The sequence below is a fragment of the Chiloscyllium punctatum genome, chromosome 10 (assembly GCF_047496795.1).
Source record: "Chiloscyllium punctatum isolate Juve2018m chromosome 10, sChiPun1.3, whole genome shotgun sequence".
Lineage (NCBI taxonomy): Eukaryota > Metazoa > Chordata > Chondrichthyes > Orectolobiformes > Hemiscylliidae > Chiloscyllium > Chiloscyllium punctatum.
The window spans coordinates 98503514-98527529 of NC_092748.1; the positions used below are offsets into that span (position 1 = coordinate 98503514).

At 39.8% G+C, this 24016-nt stretch overlaps 1 protein-coding gene across 5 annotated transcripts in view; it reads right to left on the minus strand.

Moving 5' to 3' along the window:
* The window catches only part of cacnb4a (calcium channel, voltage-dependent, beta 4a subunit), a 354954-nt gene that overhangs the window by 41576 nt on the left and 289362 nt on the right, over positions 1-24016 (minus strand). For 4 of the 5 annotated variants that reach the window (XM_072579847.1, XM_072579849.1, XM_072579851.1 and 1 more), the window contains 5 exons: positions 21299-21375; positions 20307-20326; positions 15257-15337; positions 7335-7393; positions 6456-6565 (listed from right to left, as the gene is read on the minus strand). In XM_072579847.1, coding sequence (XP_072435948.1) covers positions 6456-6565; positions 7335-7393; positions 15257-15337; positions 20307-20326; positions 21299-21375 — 347 coding nt within the window. The remainder of the gene's footprint in view (positions 1-6455; positions 6566-7334; positions 7394-15256; positions 15338-20306; positions 20327-21298; positions 21376-24016) is intronic. The other variant, XM_072579848.1, reaches the window with a different exon arrangement.

The following is a 24016-nucleotide window of genomic DNA, read 5'->3' on the forward strand; positions in this document are numbered from 1 at the left end:
GGTAGTTCAATTTCCCAGAATACCCTTTGCTGCTGCCTCCTGGATTCTGCATGAGCCAGATGCACAATTTGAGTCTGCCCTGCTCCACTGAGTACCATATCTTCAAAATATCTGGGCTGCCGGATTACATTTTAGAAAAGATGTAGATATAATAGGCTGGATTTTATCCAACAATAGGGAGAAACCTTCCAATAGCAGCCTTCCACATGAGTTCCAGGCACAATTTGCTGCAGAGGTCTCAGCCATTAAAATCTATCACCTGCTTAGAAATGCTGTGGAAATCAATGGCTGCTGGTTGCAGGTGACAGTCATTGGCCTCAGGAGATCTGTCCAACCAGAGAAAGATATCAGGGTTCCATCCTAATGCATTCTCCCAACACTCTATTTCCCCACTCACCACCATTGCACAGTAGCAGCAGTGTATACATCTACAAGATGCATTGCAGGGATTTACCAAAGATCCTTAGACAGAACCTTCCAAACCCATGACCGCTTCCACCTGGAAGGACAAGGGCAGCTGTTACATGGGAACACCATCATCTCCAAGTTCCTCTCCAAGCCACTAACATCCCTGACTTGGAAATACATTGCTGATCCTTCACTGTCACGGGGTGAAATCCTGGAATTCCCTCCCTAAGGGCATTGTGGGTCAACTTACAGCATGTGGACTGCAGCAGTTCAAGAAAGCAGCTCACCACCACCTTCTCAAAGGCAGTTAGGAAAGGGTAATAAAAATTGTTCCAGCCAATGGCACCCATATTTCACAAGTGAAAATAAAATCACCTTCCACTACTATGTGGCCTTCAAACATCTACTTGGTTTGCACTGGCATTAGATTTTCTTCTCCTTGGTGGCTATGGCAGGCTTATTACTTGGAAACAGGGGAATATAAATAATTGCGTGGTCCATCGATACTCATAAGTATCAGAATTCCAGACACTTCTGAAGTGTTTGCTTTCAAATGTAGTAAAGACAGCTAAAGCTGCTAGTGCTAAGATCCCAGCTGATTTAATTACCAGACAAGGCAGATCCCAGTTTGGAACCTGGTTTGATAGATCATGATGTTATTTGTTTTAGTTTAAAAACAAAGTGATCTCTCACTGAAACAAAAATATGTAATGCTGCAAATTCTGTTTTAATAGTAAAACAGAAATTGTTTTATAAAATAAACTCTAAAGACCATGTCACTCTTTCAACTCATTTTTAATTGTGGACTGACATGGAAAATAGCTGTATTAAAGACCAATGTTTGCTGACAGATTACAGCAGTTTTTTGCAAGCAGGTAATGTGACACTCATTATAAATACTGTTTTACAGATGCTAGTTCAAACGGGGGGAGATGGTTTGCAGATGGTCTGGCACCAATAACTGTGTATAAATGGAGATTCTGTTGGAACAAGTTGCTGGCTGATCTGTGGATAGTGACCAGTTATTGATGGAAAAGGCCTGCCGACAACGATGTAATATAGAAAATCAGGAGGCTGGAAGAACACAGCAAGCCAGGCAGCATCAGGAGATGGAGAAGTCAACTTTTTGGGTGTAACCCTTCTTCAGAACTGGGGGTTGGTGTAGGGGGAGCTGCACATAAAGGGGGTGGTGAACTGGGATAAGTGAAGACAGGTAGAGGGTACGACCTGGTTAGTCAATGGGAGGAATGAATCCAGTTGGTGGCTGGGAGGAATGAAAGGGCTGGAAAGGGAGTTGGGGAATGGGAAGGGAGGTTATTTCAAATTGGGGAACTCAATGTTGAGTCCTCTGGGCTACAGGCTGCCCAGGTGAAAGATGAGGAGTTGCTCCTCCAATTTGCGGTTTGATTTATTGTGGCAATGGAGGAGGCTAAGATTGGCTTCCAGGTAGCACAACACCTTGAAGGTGTTTAATAAGAAAGAAGACGACATCAGATATCCAAAGATTAGAAGCTGTCTCTGTTCTCTGCAGAAAAATATGCTACAAACTGGAGGAGAACAAATTTATTTTCCCATCAGCAATTCCTTAAAGCTATGATTTTTATGTAATAATTGACAGGGTTTTATTAATGATCTTTGTCTCCTGCAAACAAATGGAAGTGCCCAAAGAAGGAAATTGAGAAGCAGGGTTCTGATTAGCACAAGAAGCATCTCAGTAAACCCTTTGAATAGGGATCGCTGAACTGCTTGCCCAGTTTTTCCCTCTGCCAATAATACTTTTCTTTTTCTGGCTAAGCCTATATAAGGGGTTTATACAGGAATTAGAGCTTTAATTGATGAAATTATACACCAACAGTTCATTATTATTTAGCTGTAGCTAGGATCCATTTATTTGTAAAAATAGTAATTCTTGTCAGTTCAGAAACCTGGTCTTCGCTTTCTGTCAACCTGGATCGAAAAGACAAGTAAATATGGAAGGCTGTATACTTTACAAAATCATTAACTTTTGAGTTGGCTCCAAGAATAATGGGGCTTGATTTCCAGCATGCAACACCAGTGAAGCTGCAGCCTTTGCTTTAACAATAAAACAGAGGTTTATTACAAAAGGAAGACAGATAAAATAGGATAATCCAGGCTATCTAATTAAAGTTTTTAAACTCACAGTAAAAATATATTGCATCTATCCCAAAGAAGCAAAACAGCTTTTGTACAATTCCCAAAACACACCTGAGACACAATATCTACTTGTACAATACTCACACTAGAATTTCTGTACCTAATACCTTGGTCAGTTCAAATCACTATGACTTGAACTTTTAGATTAGAACTGCAGATATCTTCCTTATGGAGCAGTCACATATCTGAGTGTCAATATATTTAGATGTGAGTGACCTCTCAGGATTTTGTCTTAACATTTCTGATCTGCAGCCAAGTTTTCACGCCAAGGTAACCTGGTTCATTGTGCATCCTTACCATCTCCAGGATGCTTTTCTGCATGGCCATCAGTTACTAGTGTTGTACTGCAAGGATCAGGTGTGGGGCCACTGCTATTTGTCATTTTTATAAATGACCTGGATGAGGGTGTAGAAGGATGGGTTAGTAAATTTGCAGATGACACTAAGGTCACTGGAGTTGTGGTGGTACAGAAGGATGTTGCAGGTTACAGAGGGACATAGATAAGTTGCAGAGCTGGGCTGAGAGGTGGCAAATGAAGTTTAATGCAGAAAAGTGTGAGGTGATTCACTATTGAAGGAGTACCAGCAATACAGAGTACTGGGCTAACAGTAAGATTCTTGGTAGTGTGGATGAGCAGAGAGATCTCGGTGTCCATGTGCACAGATCCCTGAAAGTTGCCACCCAGGTTGATAGGGTTGTTAAGAAGGCATACGGTGTGTTCGCTTTTATTGGTAGAGGGATTGAGTTTCAGAGCCATGAGGTCATGTTGCAGCTATACAGAACTCTAGTGTGGCAGCAGTTGGAGTATTGCTTACAGCATTGGAAAGGGTGCAGAGGAGATTTACTAGGACGTTGCCTGGTATGGAGAGAAGGTCTTATGAAGAGAGGTCGAAGGATTTGAGGCAGTTTTCATTAGAGAGAAGATTAAGAGGTGACTTAATAGAGACACACAAGATGATCAGAGGATTAGATAGGGTGGACAGTGAGAGCCTTTTTCCTCAGATGGTGATGACTAGCAGAGGGGACATAGCTTTAAATTGAGGGGTGATAGATAAAGGACAGATTTCAGAGGTAGGTTCTTTACTCAGAGAGTAGTAAGGATGTGGAATGCACTGTCGCCAGCTTTAAGGATATTTAAATTGTCCTTGGATAAACATATGGATGATAATGGAATAGTGTAGGCTTCAGATTGGTTTCACAGGTTGACATAACATGAGGGCCAAAGGGCCTGTACTGTGCTGTAATGTTCTATGTTCTATCCTATTTCAAGGATTTCACAGGAATCCCCAACTGAAAAGTCAAAACTAAAGTTCTTCCTTTCCCAGCCATGGCATTCTCTTAAACATAATAAAAAATTCCAGAACTCTCCAACAACCTTGAGATTCCACTAGTTACCTTTATGGGTCATCACAAAACACTTCACATGAATAAAAGGCCATTGCAGTGCACAAATTCACTCAGGATTGAAAAACCTTTTCAAGGAAATCACCATGGCTACCAAAATGCTTACAAATTAATTACTGAATTTCTGACACATAAAAATCCAATACTACAAATTCAAAAAAATTGAGAAATCCAAACTCCCAACTCATAAGATTAAAATTATACATATAAAGCCCACAGTTTACATCACAGATTTCCCAAAAAAAGAATGAAAATGAATCTTAAAGAGGCATCTTTATTATTCATTAAAAGCCATGTTATCACTGAGTCTAATGAATACTAAAAATAATTGCAATTTAGCATTAATTATACATAGTGTTACACAGCAATGATTCTTAAAAATCTCATAGTCACTGACATGTGCAGCAGCCGTGATGACATTCTCTTTTCCATGCACATGAATGATTCTCAAATTATATCACTGGATGCTCAAGCTCTATCAAAACAATTGTACATTCTTATCCCAAAATATTTATGACAGTCCCGGTCTATGTTTGGAAAGTTAAAATCCCCTCCCATAACCACCCTATTATTTTTACAGATAACTGAGATCTCCTTAAAAATTTGTTTCCTAATTTCCCGCTGACTATTGGGCAATCTGGCGGAGTCCAGAACTAGAGGGCATAGGTTTAGGGTGAGAGGGGAAAAATTTAAAAGGGACATGAGGAGCAAGTTTTTCACGCAGAAGGTGGTGCATGCATGGAAAGACCTGCCAGGGGAAGTCGTGGAAGCTGGTACAATTAAAACATTTAAAAGGCATCTGGATGGGTATATGAATGGGAAGGGTATAGAGGGATATGGGCCAAGCACTGGCAATCACGTTAGGATATCTGGTCAGCATCAACAAGTTGGACCAAAGGGTCTGTTTTCATGCTGTACATCTCTAAGACTCTATGATTGTGGTCCATATAAATACCAGTTTTATCCATATTTAGATGCTATAGTCCAAAGGTGTTGTGCATCACACCAGCAGTATCTGATGTTTACAAGGTGTAATATTCCCCATTTGCCATGGGGATGAGCACAGTTCCAACAAAAGTAAAGAAGCTCAGTACCATCCAGGACTAAGCAGCCTGTATTATGGCTGAAATCCCACCCACTCCCTTCAACAGTCACTCACTTCATAACTGATGCCAAGTAGCAGCGGTGTGTACCATCTATGAGATGCACCGCAGAAACTCAACAGGATTTCCTAGACACACATTATAAACCCACAACCTTTGCTATCTCTGAAGGACAAGGGCAACAGACACATGGGAACACCACCACTTACAAGTTTCCCATCGTGGCACACAGCATATTAGCATAGAACTAAACAGCCATTCCTTCACAGTCACTGGGTGAAAACCCTGGAGCTCTCTTCCAAAAATCATTGTGAGTGTACCTATAAATACAGGTTGTGGCAACTCATGGAGGCAGCTCACTTTCTGAAGATTTCTGGCCAAACCAAAAATGCCAATGTCCTATGAATCAATACAAATCATCTACCAGAAAAAAAATTATCATACAGATTCTCAGCCCTGTTTCCCTCACCAAAATACAACTCCAACTTTACGCTATGTGGTACATACAATATTTAGATTAGATTACTTACAGTGTGGAAACAGGCCCTTCGGCCCAACAAGTCCACACCACCCCGCCGAAGCGTAACCCACCCATACCCCTACATCTACATCTACCCCTTACCTAACACTACGGGCAATTTAGCATGGCCAATCCACCCTGACCTGCACATCTTTGGACTGTGGGAGGAAACCCATGCAGACACGGGGAGAATGTGCAAACTCCACACAGTCAGTCGCCTGAGGCGGGAATTGAACCCGGGTCTCCGGCGCTGTGAGGCAGCAGTGCTAACCACTGTGCCACCGTGCCGCCCACATATTGATGAACATTTGATTCATGTTACTCTGTTGGCACATTCAAATCCTATCCTGGGCATGCTCATAAATATTGAAGTGGTAGTAGGAAGAAATGGAAATCAAGAAAAAGGGAGTCAACAGCAAAGCAAAATATCACTTTGAAATGAAAATGTGAATTAGAAGTGAAAAATGCTAGAAATACACAGCATGCCTGGCAATATCGGTTGAGAGAGAAAACGAGTTGAGGTTCCAGGCTGATGACCATCCATTAGAGCTGAGAGAGCCAAATGTTAACTACTATTCTCCAACAGGCTTCAACATTTCTGTTTTACTTTCAGAATCCCTGCATTCATGGGCATCTTACTATTTCATGACTAATACATTTTGTCATGCTTTATTGTTGAAAAGACAAACATAAGGAGTGAGAGATTTTCTCTGTAAAAAGGACATCGAGTAAAATTGCACAATTGTATCGAACAAAAATGTCTGCTTCATGATTTTATTGTACAGTGAATTGAAAGCAACACGGAAAGTGATTGATATGACAAATGGAGCAAATGGAGATCATACCTATACTGGACCGAGTGTTGGAACGTTCCATTATTGTCCTCTTACTGGGATTAGTTAGGACCGAACGCTTGGCCAAGGATATGTCAGCTGTCACCCGTGTAATTGATATCCTATAACAAAGAGCAAGCAAGCAATATTTGTTCAGTCAAGCAGTTTTGCTAATTGTGATCAATTGTTGTCACAGGTATTTAATTTACCTGTCAGTTCTGTGACACAATAAGCACCTAGTTAGAAAAGCCTGAAGCAAAGAACATTTCCACTCAAGTGTTCTGGCAAAAATCCCAATCTGAAATGTTAGATGATACAGATAGCTATGCATTTTTAATTCTAATTTCCATTTCTTTTCCATTGTTAATGGTGGGTGTCTTTTCCCTAGGATGGGGGATTTCAAGACCAGGGGGTACATTTTTAAGGTGAGAGGAGAAATTTTAAAAAGAGATGGGCAAATGTTTTACACTGAGGGTTGTTTGTATGTGGAATGAACTGCCTGAGGAATGTGGGCACAATTACAATGTTTAAAAGGCATTTGGGTAAGGTTTGGAAAGATATGGACCAGGAGCAGGCAGGTGGGACTAATTCAGTTTGGGATTATGTTAGGCATGGACTGGTTGGACCGAAGGGCTGTTTCCGTGCTGTATGACTCTATAACTCTAAGTATTGTGTTTACCATTTATTCTACACTAAAAATTTACTTAATAGTTGCATGGAATTTTCCAAATGTGCAATATAAATCACTTTTATAAAAGTAAAAAATAACTCTTCCTTGTAGACATTGGTCAACATGACTTTAAAACTGAATTGTTGATGGTACAGACATGGTCAAAAGAGGACAAGTCAGAAAGAACTGGAAGAGAAAACATTGGAGAGGATGATGCTCACCTTCCATCAAACCGATGCTTCAGGAAGTCAAAGAGAGCTTTCTGCATCATATCTGTAACCTGAACAGCAGGAAAGGATGGAAAGAGAAGATCAGATATTGAGCAGAGAAAGAAAAGAATTGTAAAAGGTGAAAGTAAGTGCAGAAAATTCTTATAGACCTGTTCACCATTACCTTAAAATAAAACTAAAAATGTTGCAATGAAAAGAAAAGCTCAAGTAAAAACAACAGTTGAATTAGTAAAACATTTTAGTCTGAAATTATAAATGGGATGAATCTTACTCTCAACAGATAATTTGCTCTTTGGGAGTTCAATGGCTCAAGCAGTAGCACTCTTATCTTGGTGCCAGAATGGGTTAGAGTCCCACTCTATGGGCTGGGGACAGACTGCTGCTCACCCATAATCACAGTCAGTCAGAAAACATCCAAGTAAAACCACAATGTTACCCTGCGAGTGGCATGAACAAGGTGAAGGTGGCACATGCAGCCCTAAGTGGAAGAAGCTCATACCCTTCAGAGCTGCTGGCCAATCCGAGCAGTTGGTCAATCCAAGCAGTTGGCTGCCCTTGCAGTTCTGGCAGTGGCACAGCAGCTCGATAGTGAGAACAGCTGGCACCACAAGCTGGCCAACAAGGAGGCTGGCCATGGATCTGACACTGAGGTATCCGGCAGGGAGAGAATCAGACAAGTAAGGCATGGTAATGGCAGGGAAGGAAGTGGGGAGACCCCCAATGTGCAAAGAGCATCATTCAAAATGGTAACCCTCCCCCTTCTGAAAGTGGTAACTCAGTTCCTTCCCATTGTTTCGACCACAACGTTTGTTTTAATAGAAAAGAGTAACCCATGACCATCTGCCTACCCGTGTATCCCAATTGTATCCTAAGAGGCCACTGCTGGTTTCAGCTGTCAGCCATTCTCCATACTATCAGGGTGACCTTGGCAGTCAGTGGGATGATGGTGGGCTACACACACACACACACACACACACACACACACACACACACACACACACACACCAATATACATCAGTGTCAGTCTCAAGCTCCAAAAAAATGGAGAACATTAGTGGCAGGAAGGACATCCAGCACCACAACCATTAGCAAAATTAAAAACATTGAGAGAGAGAGAGATCGATAGATGAAGTGTCCTGCTCAATGTACTTAATCTATTCTGTAGAATAAAGATAGAATTTCTGTTATGGTGGCAGTTTATACGTTTCAACGACTGGTCTGCACTGGTAAAACAATTGGTACCACCAGCCCAGATGGCTACAACTCATCTTAAAGCTATTTCTTCACAACTGAATAAATAATCATGCACATTATGTAATGTGCTCTATTTTCTCCCTTCCTGTTCACCTGATCAATTTAATATTAAAACTGGGGATGGTTGTTTTACTTTACTCAGTCATGATTATGTCTATAAATCCTCACATTATGCAATCACCTATCTGTCTACAATTAAAGGATTACTTCTGAGAGCATCAGGTGAATCACAGCATTCAAAAGGCACAATGTTGGTTTCAGTTTTCAAAAAATCAATGTTTATGCTTGCATGGTATTTATAGAACTATCAGGCCATTCAGAGCTGAAAATGTGTTACTGAAAAAGAGCAGCAGGTCAGGCAGCATCAAAGGAACAGGCGAATTGACGTTTTGGGCATAAGCCCTTCTTCAGGAATGGCCTATCAGGCCATTCAGCCCATCAGGTGCATGCCAATAGTTATGTTCAACATATCACTCCTCCCATCATGCTTCATCCAACAACACCATCAATATTTCATTCTAAATAGCAAAAATGCATCCATGCCATTCATCCCAGTTACTCTATGAACAATCAGTTCCACACTTTAACTGCTCGCTGAGTAAAGATATTTCTTCTGAATGCATCACTGGAATCATTAGTGATTATCTTATATTTATGAGCTCTATTTCTTAGGATGCTTGCTTCAGCCAACTGGCTCCAATATCGCCCCATTTAAATTAATGGAGCTTGGGTTGAGTACTATAAAGGCACTGCCCTAAGTATGTTAATTGTATCAATTGAGGTTATGTATACCTAGCTGAAGGGCATTGATTTTACATCCTCAAGTAACTGTCCAAAGAGACACTTGTTAGCTCTTCTGGGAAAGTACATAGGCATAATGTTTCCCTTTGTGGATAGGTTTCTTCCAGGTTAAAAGTGTTTCATGTTCCTTCCTTCACCAACGAGCCAGTAAGAATAAAAAACAAATTGCTCTCACTCTTTTATTCAGGCACTTGCTTGACCAGTGAATGGAGGTTAGTTTAACAGCACCATTTACAAGAAAGGGACTATGGTGTACAGGATATGTGCAATTTGTGCTCTTGTTAATGCTGGTTTTGTTACCTGTTCTGTAAAGGTTAAAGGTCAAATAAAGCACCGCATTCGCGATACGGGGCACCTGGAGTGTAGGCATATGAAATAATGGTACAGGATTCATGGATTATCAAAGGAACATAGAGATAGAGTGGGAATATGGAGTTGAGGTTAAAGTTGAGTCATTGAATTTTGGGGAATGGGTTTGAAGGGCTCAATGGCTTAATCCTACTTCTATCTTATGTTCCTAACTATTACCAGCCAAGACTTTAATTTACAACTCAAAGTATGAGGTGTCATGTCACACAGAGATATAAATTGACTCTGTTGTGTGATATTAAATGTTCCAAAAACATGTTAAGTTTAGCTTGAAATAAGCTGTAACAAAAACAAAACAGTCAGGTCACCTTATTGTGTTAAAAGTCAATGAGATAAGTAAAGCTTTAGCAGGGTCAATGTGCCCCAAAGGCACATTTACAAATGAGTTCTGTTATAACTGTCACTTGCAATTACCAGTGAGCTGTGAATCAGATTAATATCCCAAAGTCATCCAAACTGGGATTGCTCGACACAAACTTACATTTGGAGGACTTTTGCTCAGTTCAGATGATTCTGGGTTCTAAGGTGCTTTTTTTTAAATAAGAGCAGAAATAGATTTAATAGGAACCTGGCCAGGCAGGTGAGGAAAAGAAAATAGATGATTACAATGGGAGATTTAGATAAGAAAAGATGGATTGATGCTTCATTGGGACATAAATACTGGCATGGAGTAATTGGGCCAAACAGCCTGTTTTATACAATGTGTTTTCTGTAGTAGTTTGTAATAGGTAGATTATTATTTCTCACAGGATGTGTACTCTTATTGGAGGAACATACTCAGCAATACTTCAGCTTATTTTCTTACAGTGATGGGGTACAAATATTATGATAGAATCCAGGTTTTTAACTTTGCTTTTTATTTTTCTGACCTATGATTGTATTGTAATGTAACTTTTTTTTTCTTTATTCCTTTATTCTGTAACAAAACATTGTACCTAGGTACTCTGTGCCTAAGAGAGCACCTTGTGCTGGTGACATTGTTACACTGTACTAATCTTGCAACTGAAGAAGCTGTACCTAGATACGTTTGTACCTAAGATGATGCTGTAAGTGGCAACGTATAAACGTTTCACTGTAGTCATTTGAATACATGTGACGATAAAGTTTATGCAGTTCAATTCGCTTCATGTACCTGTTCTTGAGACAGGCCATAACTGGAACTGAAATTAAAATTCCATTCAATTGAAAAGAGAAACAGAACCTTAAGGTTTCTGGGGAAACATAGCTGAAACCAGATAAATAAGCACAAAGCTGTTAAATTCATATTCCAGCAGTGCAGTACAGGCAGGCTGAGATAAGTGGAGGTTGCATCCAGAAGTTGGGAGTAATAGATATCTGCTGCAGCTGTTTCTGTTATTTGAATGTAATGTTAGTGAATTCACATTATCAAAATAGACATGATCAGAGCTGAACAAATTCTGCAGCTGTGTTGTCTTGGGAAGACCGCACTTGTGAAACTTGGATCAGTTAGGTATTTTAAAACATAGAACTGTGGATGCTAGAGCTCTAAACCAAATTAAAATAAAAATGGCTGGAGAAACTCAACATGTCTGAGTTCTGAAGAAGGATCACTGGACATGAAATATTCACTCTGTTCTCTCTTTACGGATGCTGCCAGATCTGTTGAGCTTCTCCAGCAATTTATGTTTGCATTTGTTTTGGATCAGATAGGTACATGCCTGAGCATCGGGCTAAATCCTCAAATAAAATAACCTGGCATTCTTCAGAGCTTTGAAGGATTTTGTCGGTCAAATTAGTGCCAAAAGTGTGGAATGGACTGCCTCATAATCCACTAGACCCATCATTGTTGCATCTGCAACTATATATATAGTTTAGAATTTATACTGATCACAAGTCATGGTTAATTTATGGTTAGTTTGTTTTGGTTGTTGAATTGTTTATTATAAAAAGTAAACTACTGTTTATTGATTTTTCACCTTAGATTAAAAAGAGGTTCTTATGCTTTGTGGCTCTCGACCTGCAGGGATTGTACTAATTCATGAATGACTGGTTTATTCCACAGTTATAACTGGAAATATAATTTCCTCTTATCTATACAGCTTTTCATGATTCTTTTCTCAGTAACTGTGCTGATGTTCCTTGTATTACTATGGAGTGCATATTCAGAGTTTGAAGTTTGGAAGATCATTACCAATAGAAAATCATGGGCTGGTGTACCACCAGAACTCAGTTTGTGCTTCTGGCAAGTGTTGGGAGCTCTGAAGAGGAAAATCTTTAGTTTAATCTAATCAATGAGTGATGGTCAAGAGACAAGGATCAAATGTAACCTATTTAGGATTGCAGCTTAAAGCAGCTCATGTCACAGGATTATGTGCATGGCAAATCATCCCTCTGTTTCTTACTCAAATGAAATGCTGGACTTTACAAAGGTGGTGTTCAGTTTGATTTTTTGCTGATTACATTAAATTTACAGGACAAATTAGGGGGGACAATACTTTGCATTAACAGTACTAATATGTGATCTTTTAGACTAATAGTTGCCACTCTAGATCCCAATGTTTGGGTTCCCCTGAGTTTTGCAAGCAGCCAGTTCACTGAAAACATTACTGGGTTTCACAGAGTTAATGTAATCAGCAGCAAACCTGTGTAGCCTAGATATTTACTAATCAAACTGTTCAGAAATGTCATTACATCCCTTTCGAGCAGGTGAGACTTGAATCCAGGTCCCCTGGTTCAGGAGTAGGCACACCACTACTGCACCACAAGAACCCACAACTCTTTGTTGTACGCTGGGTTAGAATGATATCACAGGATATCATTCAATTAGCAAAATATGGTTAATTTTCATTTTGAGACCTTGGTGCAAAATGGAATATTGATCATGAATGTTAGGATTGAGATACTGGGAGGTCACAAGATGGAATTTCCTTTTAAAGTAAAGTGGTAGATACAGATACTGTTGCAACATTTAAAAGACATTTGGACAGGCACATGAATAAAAAAGATTTAGAGGACTATGGGACAAATGCAGGCAAATGGGATTGGTTTATGATTTGGAGATGCCGGTGTTGGATTGGAGTGTACAGAGGTAAAAATCTCAAAACACCAGATTATAGTCCAACAGGTTTAATTGGAAGCACTAGCTTTCGGAGCGTTGCTCCTTCATCAGTTGGTTGTGAAGTACAGAATTGTAAGACACAGAGTTAATTTCGATTGATTTAATTTGGGAAACCTGGTTGATGTGAACGAGTTGGTCCAAAGGGTCTGTTTCCATGCTGTATGACTCTATGAGACCTAACTATGGATCACGTGTCAGCTCATAAAAGCTAAAGGTTTGCATTTCATGTGCTGTTTTGAAATTAAAAGTTAATTAAACAAGCATTTTAAATTAAACATCTGAATTGGAGGGATACACTAGATTAATCCTTCAATTACTACTCAACTTAAAACCTTCAGAACTAACTTCTCACACCATCCACATTAAAGCCAATTTATAGAATCAAATCTTTTACTTTGTAATTATTGTAGGAAAAAATATCAATCACCATTATTGTGGTAAATCCAAGGGGTAACTGAGAATCTATATTTAATTCCTCAAAATGAAACTTTATCTTGGTTTTCTAAAATGGATTTCCACCAGGAATTCCCTAAAGAAAGCTCTTCTTATTTGTGTAGCTTGGAATTCAAAGTCAGGTCATTTGAAATCCTTCATACCCCTTTGAAAAAGAAACAGTTTATAATTTATTGCTAGCAGGAATGTCAAACTGTGGCTCTAGTCATCCCTGAGGCTGTCCCTGGACAGCCATCTTTCAAGGACCAGGCAACTCACTCCTAGTCTTGCACCATCTAGAAAATACATGGTCTTTCTAATGTTTATAGTAAATGACCTTGCACTTCTACAGGTTAGCTGAAATGGTTTTGGCCACTGAACCTATCATTCCTGCGATCTTGTGGCATATTTTTGCAACCCATGAATGTATAAGTTTGAATATCTGAGTTTTAAAAAGCAAACAATGTATTAATTCTGTAATTACTAACTTGATTCAGTTATTCAATATCCACCGATACAGCAAAACCTAGCAGTTTGCATTCTATCATAAAACTATACCTGAACAAATATTTGTCAAATTGTTTGTTAAAAAAGATTTCAATAACATTTTGTCAAAAATTATATAACAAGGTGTTATGAATGTGAAGGTGTTTCCTGTACCTTTGAGAGAGTGAATGTTGTTCTGCACTGAGAGCTTACAAATACCTGTCATATGACTAGCTAGCAGTCTCAGAGTGTACTGGAGAATTGAAAATATGTAAAAATGACTGTGAATTGGATGCCTGAGTTGGTTGGTTAAAGTTGAATTGTTGTCAAAACAGCAATCAGTTTAAATCATGCCACAATATCAAGTAACAATTCGTAGTGGTGGTTCATAGGTATGTTAAAAAAAGATAAGAACTTGGAGCAGGGGCAATTCAGCCCCTCGAGCTTGGTCTGCCACTCAGTATGATAATGGTTGATAACATCGTCGCCTGAACACTGTTTTCCTGTCTGCTCTCCATAACCTTTAATCTATTACTAATTTAAAATGTCTACCACCTCCTTAGGTTTACTAAGTGTCCCAGCATCCACCACACTGTGTGGTAGTGATTTTCACAGATTCATGACATTTTGAAAGAAGTAATTTCTCCGCATCTCAGTTTTAAATCTGTTACCCTTTATCCTAAAACCAAGACCTCTCATTGTAGATTGCCCACAAGAGAAACATCCACTTTCCATTTTCTTTGTGAATGTCCTTTAGCATCTGATATACCTCAATTAGATCTCTTCTCCTTCTTCGAAACTCGAGAATATCTGCCCAAACTTCTCAATTTCTCTTCATAAGACAAACCCTGCATCTCTGGCATAAATTCAGTGAACCTCCACAGAACTGCTTACATTACAACTATATCCCCCCTCAAGAAAGGCAACCAAAATTGTATGCAATATTCTAAATGCAGTCTCACTAATGCCTTGTACAACTGCAGCATCACTCCAGCTTTGACAAATGGTCAGTTAGACTTGAAACGTCAACTCTTTTCTCTCCTTACAGATGCTGCCAGACCTGCTGAGATTTTCCAGCATTTTCTCTTTAGGTTGCAGCATCACTTCCTTACTTTTGTGCTCTATTCTTTCAGCAATAAATGCTAACATTTTTATTATCTGCTGTACCTGCATACCTGTTTTCTGATATTCATATATGAGGACACCCCAGATCCCTCTGCACAAAAACACTCCGAAATTTCTCTCTGTTTAGATAATAAGTTGCCTTTTTATTCCTAGACCAAAATGGATATCCTCACACTTATCCATATTAAACTTCTTTTGCCAAGTATTCACCCAACCTATCCATATCCGTGTGTTAATTTCTCATTGCAACTTACTTTCCCACCTATTTTTAGTGTCATCTTCAGATTTGCAAATACAGCTTCACTCAGTGCCCTAGTTTATTTTCATAATGACTGATGGCAGATATAATTCCATCACTATTCCTTACCTCATAACCTTTCAACGATGGGCCCACCAACACAACAGGTCTCATGGATGGTACCACATCATAAGGCGGAATGTGCTCAGTCTGTGTTAATTAAAAACAGTAATGATGCATGAGAATACTCGTTAAATCGTAATAGTTAAAACAAGCTAATATCTGATTTAAGTGGCAATGACACTTTAGTGCATTGCATTGTAAGTGCTTCCTCCTGTTTTTTTTAAATCTTCCTCCTGGTGTTTACATCTTTCTGTTCCTACAACATTAATGGATCTTGTTAAGAAACTCACCTTCCAAAGTAATTTCTCTGTGGAATGTGATAGACCAATTTCCTGATTTCCAGCAGAGTTTCCTGATGGAATACATTCATGAGCTGACTACCATGTACATTGAATGATTCCATTGATCCATTGGGAAACCGTTTAAATTATTACTCAGGAAATTTCCCCAGGAGATGATGGAGGATTACTTTTAAAAGATTATTATGGGACTCCCCCTTATGATTAGTGGAGGACATCATAGAAAAGAGTATTCTGTGTGTGTTGGAACCCTGTCACATTGTTTCTTGCAGCCTTCAGTGGTACTATCAGGTTTATTTGTACCCAGCAGTCAGACCAGTAATACTTACACAGACCATTACAGACTGCCATTCAAAAAACATAGATTAAGAGTCTCTTTTTTTACCCCTTGCCTTAACTAGAGTCAAGAAGGGCAGAAGTGCTGTATGCAATGTGACACTGAGACTGCCTACTTCTCTTCCAGGCTAACCTGAGGTGATAGGCAATTGTCCAAGCCAGGCAAAGTCAATCCTTCTGCACAGCTCTCAATCTGCTGATGGATCCAGGGGAAGTACCCATAATTCAGCAGTGATATCCTAATGAAACCAACTTGTATGAGCTTGCCAATAACATTATTACACACATGCAACATTAGCTACACATGCCAGACTCAATCCAAAAGCTACTTCAGAATGTGTTTCTTAAATATCATCTGAAATAAACAGGAAATAAAAAAAAGAGATTAAATTGGATTGCAATTTGTTTTCTTATCATTTTTGGTCTGCTACTTTGGGTAAGATTTTTGATTTATGTAGCTAGTAGTTGAAAATAGCTAGCTTCACTGAATGTCAAAAGGACTGCTAGTTTGTAATTGCTGACCAGCTAAACCGAATGACCTTAAAACATAAGTTCAGAGGTTTATAAATCCTGGAGTCCCCTCCCTAACAACATTCTGGGTGTATCACGACCATATGGACTGCAGCATTCTCACGTTCTTCTTACAGTCAAATACAGTTGGGTAACAAACGCTAGCCTAGAAACCAGTGTCACCCATATCCCATGAAAGAATAAATAAAATAAAAAATAACTCAGACAGGAATTTGTTTTTACTCCAAATGTGAATTTGATCAATTATTTATGCAATTATTTACTCAGCTCTTACTATTTATTTACTCAACACATATATACACATATACATATAAATGAATATAAACACTGGCAAGTTTGTTTGACACTAGGCTTGAAAAGAATTGATTGAATAAAGGAAAATGCAGCTTTGACAATTCCATTGTTAAATATTTGTCAAACCATTGTCTCTCATGCATTTAATCTGAAAACAGATTAGTTATGTTAATAGGTGCAATGACAACCATTCCTGAATACCATTTGAGTCTGGAGGACTAATGTTTTAGATATATACATGCAGTGTGGTGGCTCACTCATTAGAAGTATACATTGAGAAATTATGGGTACCCCTTCCCATAATTTTCCATTTTTTAAAAATCAATTGTCAAAACATGGACAGGGTAATTAACCATCTGGTGACACATCTGTAAGACAACAGATTACAGAACAAGTACAGCAAGATGAGTCCACTTGTGAAAACTAGAAATGTCAAAACAAGAGTAGGCTCTCCATTCAAAGTCAGCCTTTCAATCCCTTAAATTCATTTGCTTCCTGCTTAGCTTGGTTCCTGAGGGTCCATGGCACCTTTCTTCCTGCCCACCTGCAACACTAATGTCTCTCGCACCTCATTGATCATTGTCGATCCAACTGCCACATTGCAAGAATTTACATTGCAGCAATGCAGGGGAGTCGATGGCCTCGGAATATTATTGCTGAACTGTTATTCCAGGGACCCAGGTAATGTTCCGGGAACCCAGGTTCGAATCCCGCCATGGCAGATAGTGGAATTTGAATCCAATAAAAATCTGGAATTAAGAGTTTAATGAAAACTGTGAATCGATTGTTGGAAAAATCCATCTGGTTCATTAATGTCCTTTGGGGAAAGAAACTGACATCCTTACCCGTCTGACTTCAGACCCACAGCAATATGGTTGAATCTCAACTGCCCTCAGTTAGTGAAGGACAATAACTGTTGGCCTCATCAGCTATGTCTTCATCCCGTGAATGAATTCTGACCAACTGTCTTTTAAGATACATCCTGCCTTTAAGAAGAGTAGGGAAACAGTGCCATGAGGCATTCAAACAACAATGCCAGGGTCTCTTGCTGTGTGCAGAACTCATTGACAGCATTAGGAAGCAGCAGTGCTCCAAAGGTTTGTAATTTGAAATAAAGCTGTTGCACTATAGCTGGTGTTGTGTGATTTCTGAGAGAAAGTGAGGACTGCAGATGCTGGAGATCAGAGCTGAAAATGTGTTGCTGGAAAAGTGCAGCAGGTCAGGCAGCATCCAAGGAGCAGGAGAATCGACGTTTCGGGCATGAGCCCTTCTTTAGGAATGGTGTGACTTCTGACCATGTCCACCACAGTCCAACACCTGCACCTCCACACCATAGCATTAAGAAACAGAGAGCAACATAAGTACTACACTCACATATTCAGATGAGGTGGATACACAATGTTTACATGTTGCTATGTCAATTGAAAGGGACACGGGTCACTCACTACTTATGATCCTCACATCCAAAAAAAACAGTTCTATCTAACAGCCAGTCCTATGTTCCTATGTTTTGCAATTCCAACTTGAGAGAAAAGTAGATGCCCTAATTACCTTTTAAATCCCTACCATTACAGTGAAACAGTTGTGAGAAATGAATTCAGAAAAATGTGTGATTGTAACATTCTTTTCTCTTGCTACTTGCAGCCAAGAGAGCAAAATGTGAAGATCTTCAGCACAAAAAATGCAAACAGAAATCCTCACTCTAAATTCAGCCTGAAGCCAGTGGACATTCTGTGACCTAGCTATTACAAAGAAACTTGTCAAATAGGTGCAAATATATCAGAATTCACAAGTGTTTCTTTCATCGTTAACTACTAAATATAAAAGCAACATCAGATGAACTGAGATATACAACTTGAGATCACAATACTCTACCAACTAATGAGCAACTTATGTTCATTGGAATATTTATTCTGTCACTGCTAGTTATTTCATTTGACTTTGTGGCAGTTATATCTGATGTTTAATTTTGAGAATCCATTGTTTGGTTAAACACATTAACTTAGCTGTTCCCAGATGTCACATAATGCGGTAATTTAAATATTAGTCCAGGAAAGCATAATGAATGCTCTGTCTGGAAATGTGGGGGCAGGTTCAACTGAGGCATTCAAGTCAGCATTAGATGATTACTTGGATAGAAATGGTGTGCAGGGCTATGGCAAAAAGACAGGTGATTGGCACTAGACAACTGAACCTGTATAGGAATGATGGGCTAAATGGCCTTCTTCAGTGCTGTAACAATTCTGTGGTCCTGTGAACATTTGGCATCAGGATAATCTGTCACATAATGGTGTCTCACTGAATGAAATGGATGATGCCTTTTATTTGATTCTCTTCACAGAATTAGTGGATCATAAAATATTACTTTTGGTAAGACACAAGATCAGCACTGCGGTTCTAAGATTATAGAGACAATTTTAACCGTGAGGATGCATACAGTTACAATTATCCATGGCAATTACACACTGTTATTTGTCTTCCTGCAGGTTCTGATTTTAAACTGTTCTTCCGAACAGACAGAAACAGCACCTGAAATTAGTGCTCTTTAAATAAGCAAATTGAGTTCCATTGTTCTGATTAGGGCCAGACTACTATTTTAACTATTGGTCTATAGGGAGACATTTGTGATGCTCTGACCAGGCCAACAAAGCAGGAATAGCAGCTAAGGGAAATAAACGATCCAAAAGGTCAAAACCGAAACAACTGCAGATGCTGTAAATTAGAAACAAAAATAGAAGTTGATGGAAAAGCTCAGCAGGTCTGGCAGAATGTGTGGAGAGAAATCAAAGTTAACATTTCTAAGGGTCACCAGACCCAAAATGTTAACTTTGATTTCTCTTCACAGGTGCTGCCAACCTGCTGAGCTTTTCCAATGACTTCTGTTTTTGATTCCAAAAACTCAAGTTGTTTTAATGTTTTCAACTCTCATCATGGGGCTTGACAGAGCAGAATTAGTCCTCTGGGATCTTTCCAAAGGTTTTTAATCTTCCCACGCCAGATCCTCTACCCTCACCAAAAGACTACTGAATCCTCATTCTGAAACTTAACCGAGCCCTGAGGACCATCTTTTCTGTCAATATCAACCATACTGTGCACCTTGTATGCCACTTCCCACTGGCGCCATGCAGATGAAGTCTGGGAATTGAAAACTCCTGGCTCTCATGCTGCCAGGATTCAGGGTCGTTTATACCCACCTGGGCCCCCAAATCTCTGCATTCCTACCTGCTTTCAAACCACTGCTTATATTTCCTGGATACCACTTTCCAACTGTCCAAGTCATTCTCAGTCTGTGGTCATCTGTTGATAAGACTCTCCTTTGCTAATAAGCACTTCAGTATGCAAAGCATGCATCAAATAATGTTTAAAGTTCAATGAGAAGTCTGTGGTAAGTGTCAAGAATTAGACAAAAACTCCATTCATTTTCACTTGTTGCACTCTAATGCTGTACAACACACACTCAGCTCTTGTGGTTAGAATGGCTTCAGTGGATTTGACAGCCACACTGGTGACAGCCTGACAGTAACAGAAAGAAAACTACTGATTAAGTTGATAGACACAAAAGCAACATCAGGATGGAGAAAAAACAAAACACTCACCACTTTTTGCTTCTGTTTTGCTGCAAAGGGGGAAAAAAGCATTTGTTTAAGGAGCAAACATTCTTCTCCTGGCTATCAGAATATGCAAACTTGGTTGCATCAAATCTCAAGAATTTGACTGTGAAAGGTAATTTCAGCTAACATATTAAGCATGATTTGAAATAATATCAACAACATAGTAATTATTAAATTGTGGAAACAAAACACTGAACGTGTTCATATTATATTCAAATGTTTGAGTTGTGCCAATGTTGGTGGCAAACTCTATGGCATAAAACTTAGGGGGAAGCAAGAATCAAATGGTATTAGCACCGGACTGTTAATCCAGAGACCCAGATAATGTTCTGGGGATGCCGGTTTGAATCCTACCACAAGACATGGTGGAATTTGAATTCAATAGAAGGAAATCTGCAATTAAGAGTCTAATGATGACCATGAATCCATTGCTGATTATTGGAGGGGTGAAGAACCCATCTGGTTCGCTAATGTCCTATAGGGAAGGCAACAGCCATCCTTACCTGGTCTAGCCTATACATGACTCTAGACCCACAGCAATGTGGTTTACTCTGAGCAATAAATGCTGGTCTAGTCAGTGATGCCGATATTCCATGAATGAATGAAAAAAAACTCAACATGATAGATGAACAAGACACGGGATGCAATGACATTAAAGTTGAACCAAACAAGCTTGAAATCCACTTTGGATCGGATCTACTTTCAGTCACATGCTCTGTACGGAACAACATCCTTTTAACAGTAAACTAATAAGAAACTCATTAAGAGTGCAGCATATATTGATAAACAACTTGAGTTTTACTCTCATGGTTTGTCATATCTGCTGAACTCCTGAATGTGTTACTTACTCTGCCATGCAATGTACAGAGTGATCAGGTATTCTTGCAATACCCTAAAATACCTACAGAGTTAAAGTCAGTTGGGCAATTGCAAGTTGAATACTCCACGTGTGATTTAAATAGCAAGAACAAATTCACCTGAAGAAGGGGAGGGAGAACGCCACGTACCAGACACCATATCACCGAGGCTGGAAGAAGAGTTCCCACTGGACTTCCTAATAAAACAAAATATTTCAAAAATAATTATGGGGGACAGAGCAACAGTGAAGAACATAACGGGTTACTCAGTTTACATTCAGGTTCAAAGTCCTTACGACTTCTCCGAACTCTATATCATGAACACAATGAATTCTCATAAATTTGTGGTTCATTTACAGGCCCATTGATTACTTTTCGTGAAACAATTTTGCTTATTTTGATTATTTTTATTTGACTCAGTCTTCAGAGGTGTGAACTATCAGAGGTTCAGCCTTGACTGATTTTTCGTAAAATTATGCATCCAAAATTTACAGTCAGGGCATTCACAACACAGATTCTCCAACCCAAATCAGGCTAGTGCGCAGTAAAACTGGAATCAGAGAATGCAATTTTGATACTGTTCTACTGTCTCCCACTATAATATCTGGAAGTTCTAAATTTAAAGAAAATTATCACAAACAATGCACTAATGATAGTACATAGAACATCACAGTACAGTACAGGCCTTAGAACATAGAACATAGAACAATACAGCACAGAACAGGCCCTTCGGCCCACGATGTTGTGCCGAACTTCTAACCTAGATTAAGCACCCATCCATGTACCTATCCAAATGCCGCTTAAAGGTCGCCAATGATTCTGACTCTACCACTCCCACAGGCAGCGCATTCCATGCCCCCACCACTCTCTGGGTAAAGAACCCACCCCTGACATCTCCCCTATACCTTCCACCCTTCACCTTAAATTTATGTACCCTTGTAACACTCTGTTGTACTCGGGGAAAAAGTTTCTGACTGTCTACTCCATCTATTCCCCTGATCACCTTATAAACCTCTATCAAGTCACCCCTCATCCTTCGCCGTTCCAATGAGAAAAGGCCTAGCACTCTCAACCTATCCTCGTAGGACTTATTCTCCATTCCAGGCAACATCCTGGTAAATCTCCTCTGCACCCTCTCCAAAGCTTCCACATCTTTCCTAAAGTGAGGCGACCAGAACTGCACACAGTACTCCAAATGTGGCCTAACCAAGGTCCTGTACAGCTGCAACATCACTTCATGACTCTTGAATTCAATCCCTCTGCTAATGAACGCTAATACACCATAGGCCTTCTTACAAACTCTATCCACCTGAAAGTGGCAACTTTCAAAGATCTATGAACATAGATCCCAAGATCCCTCTGCTCCTCCACCTTACGAAGAACCCTACCGTTAACCCTGTATTCCGCATTCTTATTTGTCCTTCCAAAATGGACAACCTCACACTTGACAGGGTTGAACTCCATCTGCCACTCCTCAGCCCAGCTCTGCATCATATCTAAGTCTCTTTGCAGCCAACAACAGCCCTCCTCACTATCCACAACTCCACCAATCTTCGTATCATCTGCAAATTTACTGACCCACCCTTCGACTCCCTCTTCCAAGTCATTAATAAAAATTACAAACAGCAGAGGACCCAGAACTGATCCCTGCAGAACTCCACTTCTAACTGGGCTCCAGGCTGAATATTTACCATCTACCACCACTCTCTGACTTCAACCGGTTAGCCAGTTTTCTATCCAAATGGCCAAATTTCCCTCTATCCCATGCCTCCTGACTTTCCGCATAAGCCTACCATGGGGAACCTTATCAAATGCCTTACTAAAATCCATGTACACTACATCCACTGCTCTACCCTCATCCACCTCCTCAAAGAATTCAATAAGACTTGTAAGGCAAGACCTATCCTTCACAAATCCGTGCTGGCTGTCTCTAATCAAGCAGTGTCTTTCCAGATACTCATAAATCCTATCCCTCAGTACACTTTCCATTACTTTGCCTACCACTGAAGTAAGACTAACTGGCCTGTAATTCCCAGGGTTATCCCTATTCCCTTTTTTGAACAGGGGCACAACATTCGCCACTCTCCAATCCCCTGGTACCACCCCTGTTATCAGTGAAGACGAAAAGATCATTGCCAATGGCTCTGCAATTTCCTCTCTTGCTTCCCACATAATCCTAGGGTATATCCCGTCAGGCCCGGGGGACTTGTCTATCCTCAAGTTGTTCAAAATGCCCAACACATCTTCCTTCCTAACAAGTATCTCTTCTAGCTTACCAGTCCGTTTCACACTCTCCTCTTCAACAATACGGTCCCTCTTGTTTGTAAATACTGAAGGAAAGTACTCATTCAAGACCTCTCCTATCTCTTCTGACTCAATACACAGTCTCCCACTACTGTCCTTGATCGGACCTACCCTCGTTCTTTCAGCCCTCAATGTTGCACCGACCTGTGAAAACAACCTGAAATCCATCTAACCTACACTATTCCATTATTGTCCATATTCCTATACAATGACCATTTAAATGCTCTTACAGTTGACAAGTCTACTACTATTGCAGGCAGTGCATTCCATGCCCCTCCAACTCTCTGAGTAAAGAAACTACCTCCGATATCTGTATTATATCTATCACCCCTCAATTTAAAGCTGTGTCCCCTCGTGCTAGTCATTAACATCTGAGGAAAAAGGCTCTCACTGTAAAACCTATATATGCCTCAATGAAGTCACCTGTCAATCTTCTCTCTAATGGCCTCAAGTCCCTCAGCCTTTCCTTGTAAGACCTTCCCTCCATACCAGGCAACAACCTCGTAAATCTCCTCTGAACCCTTTCCAAAGCTT